This window comes from Solanum lycopersicum, chromosome 3, assembly GCF_036512215.1.
Source record: "Solanum lycopersicum chromosome 3, SLM_r2.1".
NCBI classification, from domain to species: Eukaryota; Viridiplantae; Streptophyta; class Magnoliopsida; order Solanales; family Solanaceae; genus Solanum; species Solanum lycopersicum.
Genome location: NC_090802.1, coordinates 26,185,844 through 26,190,602, shown reverse-complemented (window position 1 = coordinate 26,190,602; position 4,759 = coordinate 26,185,844). Strand labels below are relative to the sequence as shown.

At 29.0% G+C, this 4,759-nt stretch overlaps 1 protein-coding gene across 1 annotated transcript; it reads right to left on the bottom strand.

Annotated features, from left to right (window-relative positions):
- Positions 1-1,788: 1,788 nt before the first annotated feature.
- On the bottom strand, positions 1,789-3,822 carry LOC101257840 (zinc finger protein WIP2). Its single transcript, XM_004234744.5, has 2 exons — positions 3,184-3,822; positions 1,789-2,416 (listed from the first exon to the last, which is right to left on the bottom strand). The coding sequence occupies exons 1-2, from the start codon at positions 3,736-3,738 to the stop codon at positions 1,952-1,954; spliced, it is 1,020 nt and encodes a 339-aa protein (XP_004234792.3). The 5' UTR covers positions 3,739-3,822; the 3' UTR covers positions 1,789-1,951.
- Positions 3,823-4,759: the final 937 nt, after the last annotated feature.

Genomic DNA, 4,759 nt, shown 5'->3' with positions numbered 1-4,759 from the left:
AAAATTAAATAAATATTATTGAATAATTTTTTTAATATAATGGATAACTATTATTAAATGGAAAATATTAAATGGAAAGTAGTAAATAAATAAATAAATAAATGGTACAACGCCATCATACTTTTCTCATAAATGTGTGTGTTATGACTTTTTAGAATTATCAGTGAAATATTTATTACACTAAGATGGAAATAACTTTGCATTTGAGTTGGTAGTTGGAAGAGGATTCATAGGAGACTGTTGTACGTAGGCCGGGCGATATGCTTGGCGATCGGAAAACAATTATGGCATAATACATAAATACAAGTTTTAATGTGGGCTTTTATGGATAACTATTTTCTTCAATTTTGAGAGTGTATAAGTAGGTATACTTAAATTTAAATTAGTATAAAATTGAACAAGTAGATATACTTGTTCTACGTAGCAAAATACACAGAGAATGTCACATAGGACACAAAATTGTCATATAGGGTGCATATAAAACGAATATGTGAGTCCGGAGTTAAAAGGGTAAAAAAAAATTATCAAAAATTTTGAAAGGGCATATATATCAATTTTTTTATCCAAAAGAGTAAAATCGCTCCTGACGGAGAGATTTTATTCTGAATTTTTTTTTTAATATCGCTGCCAGTGCAGCGTTTTCCAAAAAAAAATATTGAAGCAACAATTTATTTTTCATTAAAAAAATTAATAGAGGCAGGCAGCATTTTGGTCCACATTTGGTGCATTTGTTAAACTTTTTTTGACAAATCTCTGTCGTAGTAGCGATTGAAGGAATTTTTTTATTTGTTTTGGATGAAATCGTTGTTACAGTAGCAATTTCTATGTTTTTTTTATAAAAAAATTAGTGTACTCTTTTGATTTTTTTGACAATTTTTTTTACACTTTTGGCTTTGGACTCACGAATATGTCTATTTGTTCAATTTTATACTAGTTTAAGTATTTACTTGTGCTCATTTAAAATTAAAGGTCATAGTTGTCAGCTCAACTCAAGTTAAGGGTTATGTTTATGTATTATACCAACAATTATTAAAGTGTGTTTTGTAGAAATTTTTCTATGATTGCAAAATATGTTTTTTTTTTAAAGAAAAATAAATTTCTTTAAGTATGAGAAAAATTTATTTACTTTCTAAAAGTTGGGAAAACAAGTTATATAATTGATATTCTATATAAGTTTATTTTCTCCAATACATCCAATCCTCCAATCCCCACCACCTCTCAATGACCACTCTCCATCTCATCTTGCCTCCATAATATTTTGATAGATAACATATAAATATTATTGGAATAATAAGTTTTTGCTTACGTACAAAACACAAGAAAAATAAGTGAAAAATACACTTATTTTCCAAAAACGAAACAACACTTTTTGTGAAAATATTTTACCAAACACAATATATCATACAGGAATATATATAATCATCCTTGAGGTGACCAATTTTTTTGGACTATGCATCAATCAATTAATGCATGGCAAAGTTCATAAAGCATGACTAGTTAATTTTTTTTGACTATGCATCAATCAAAAAATGAAGTATTTGTATTGATGTCAAGAACTAAAAAGGTTGTTAAGAGTATTATTGATATTTGTATATATAGTTATGGTAAAAATAAGGTAGGTGGTCTTAGGTTGGACATTAAGTCCCACACATATGTTACATTTTTGATGGAGATGTTTTCCCCATACTTTACGGGCAGTGTTTCCCATGTTCAGTGCCCAAATCATATGGTTTTGTTTGTGTGATAAAGCAGTAGTACTACTGCATCACAATATATGTCTAATTTAACTTTCATCAGAATTGGAGCAATCAATTACTCAAAAAGGTGAATACAACATTATATATTATATTGAGGTACCAAATAACTAGGTAGCTAGTACAAGCTCAAAGCAAATAATATAACATCTAATGTTTTTGTTTTACTTAATAATTATAATAATAGCTAAACAAACTCACCTCCTCGTATGGTCAATATCAATGTGTTGAGGAGGATTATCTTGTTCAACTTCAGATGCAGGATCATCGTCATCGTCGTCAAAGCTATGAATGCCATAAGGTCCATGTCCTTGACCAAAAGCCTTAATATGATCTTTAAGAGATCTCTTATGTTTAAAATCAGAACCACAAATGCAGTACCAAAGTTTGCCACAATTCTTTTCATGTGTTCTCCAATCTCCCCTAACAGCAAATGCCTTTCCACATTTTCTACACATAAAGGGCTTAATTCCATGCTTTCTTTTGTAATGTGTTTGAAGTGTTCTAAAATCTTTCAATGGTTTAGCTCTTGGATGATCAATGTTGTTTCTACACCCAGGTGTGCAGCAATAACAAGGAAGCCTAAGCATACCTGTTGGTTGAGTTCCACGTAATGATTCTGGTCCTTTTCTGTATTGAGATCCATGCCCCCACATATGCATCTGAAACATATGTAGTATTTTTAAGCTTTTAGATGGGATAGTCAGTATATGATATCAGAGTAGACAAAAATCTTATTTGACATGTCAATTTAATAGTAGTAGAAGAAATATATACTCTATTAGGTACATCGTTGCAGACATAATTAAGAATATGTTTCCGATTGTAGATGAGATGGACCATCTCTTCAACAGAAAATAAAATAAAATATATAGTTTAACCTAGATTTCAATTATCAATGGTTACGTTCATATATATATTTTTTCAACATCTTTGTTCTATGGAATACTAAATTTTATTAGAACAAGCTATATGACATAAAGTGTTTTATAGTGAGTGCATTTGTAATTTTGTAATGCAAAATTGATAATCACCCTCTCCTTAATTTGCCAAAAAGAGAGGAAATTCAACAAATACATAGCTAGCTAGACAATGAGAACGACCATTAATTTGGTCATGAGAAATTTTATGTAATTACTTATAAACAATATATAATAATTTCATTCCCTGACTGGTCCAAAGGATGTAATGAAACATTTGCGGTGTTCTGGAAATCTGATCTACTAGCTAGCTAGCTATCAAGTCTTAGGTAAAATATATGGAATCTGTAACAATTAATAAGTGAAAGATTAATTTGAGATGGATTAGTAATTAATTAAAGGGGCCCCTATAATCTTTGATTAATCTTTCTTTGGATCCTTCAAAGAGAAAAGAAAAACAAACAATCGAAATGATGATAGATTGAAGGTAATTAAGAAAGAAAACTCACTTGCATGTTATTGTATCTGTTGAAGGTCTTGAAGCAAACAGGACATGAAAATTGAGTAGGACCAATAAGAATCTGAGAAGGAGTGGGAATCCAATACTGTCTACTACTACTAGTACTAGTTGTGTTTATCATATTCGCCATGGGAATGGAAACATCATCCTTATTAATAGAGGCCAAATCAGCACTACTAGGGTTTGGTAATCCTATATGAAGTGCTACTGTAACATCTTCATCATCATCTTTAGTACATGAGTTATCATCCATGTGTTCTACTCTTCTACCTTTTTTGTCCAAATCACTAATACTACAACAACCTTCATCATCATCATCATCATCGTGTTTTATAGGACTTAATAAACTCAGGAGTGGGAGGGCTTCTTTCAAAGGAGGAGTTTCATAATAGTAATTATTATTGTTAGGAGGAGGAGAAGGAATATTAGGGTTATTCAGTTTCAGCCATTCTTCTTCTTGGGAGTAGAAATTAGGGTCAGTCATGGTAGACACTTTCTTCATTTGCTGCTCAGATATGCTTTTATAGACAGAGAGAGAGAACATATTTTACATATACAAATGAAATGAAATTGATAGATATATATGTGGCTTTCATGGTGCTAGGGCCACACTCATTACTTCACAGCTAATGGAAAAGGTAAAGGCTAAAGTTACTTATAATTCTAAATTGCCAATTACACTACCACTATTCATCACACTACTTTTTACTAAAAAAAAAAATACTCCTTTTTATCTCAATTTATGTGACACGTATGAAAAAAATTGCAATGTATATTATTTTTTATATAGTTTTTGAATATCTAAAAAAATTATTTTAAAATATCAGATAAAGATAATTTAATTTAATTTTAAAATTAGTCAAGTTAACTTTCGATTCGCCCAATATGTAATGGACGCAGTTGAAATTTCATTTTCACCCTTATTGAAATAAATTTATAGTCACAAATATCTAAATTCTATTTTAGATCATATATTTTTTAAAAAAATAAAAAAAAATCATGTTAAACTATGAAAAAAATATAAAGGTATCACATAAATTGAGAGGGAAAGAAAATGTCTTAGTTTGATGATCCATTATGTTGGACGAACGTAAAGAAAAATTTGAATTTGGTCATTTTTTTAATACAAAATCAAAAGTGTTTATGATAAACCAAAAATATCCTTTGATTCATCTTAAATTTGTCATGTAAATTGTACAGGTTCTTATGAACATTATTAGGATTACAAAATGAGAATATTATATGAAATTTTAAGTACTTACTGAAAATAAAAAGATGAAAATTCTTTTCTTCCTTTTTTTTTTTTTAATAAAAAAACCATAAATGAAAGTAAGATATGTAAGTTGGTGAAACATATGTAGTAAAAAATATTATAAATGATACTTCATAATAAAAGGTGAAATAAATAACCTAAAAATATTAAGACAAGTGATTTGACTACATGTTAAAATTATATTCTAATATTATGAAAAATTGTACACCAACAATCTACTATATATTCAAAGGCTAGCAATAAAAAAGGGTCGGCGTAAATTATTTCAGTAATTTTCCAAAATTTGAAGAAA

What these genes read in the sequence shown, in the direction of transcription:
- LOC101257840 (XM_004234744.5), bottom strand. Translation starts at nt 3,738, where the DNA reads ATGTTCTCTCTCTCTGTCTATAAAAGCATATCTGAGCAGCAAATGAAG. An exon ending in ACAGATACAATAACATGCAA is followed by an intron (nt 2,417 to 3,183) that starts GTGAGTTTTCTT and finishes CATATGTTTCAG; the next exon opens with ATGCATATGTGGGGGCATGG.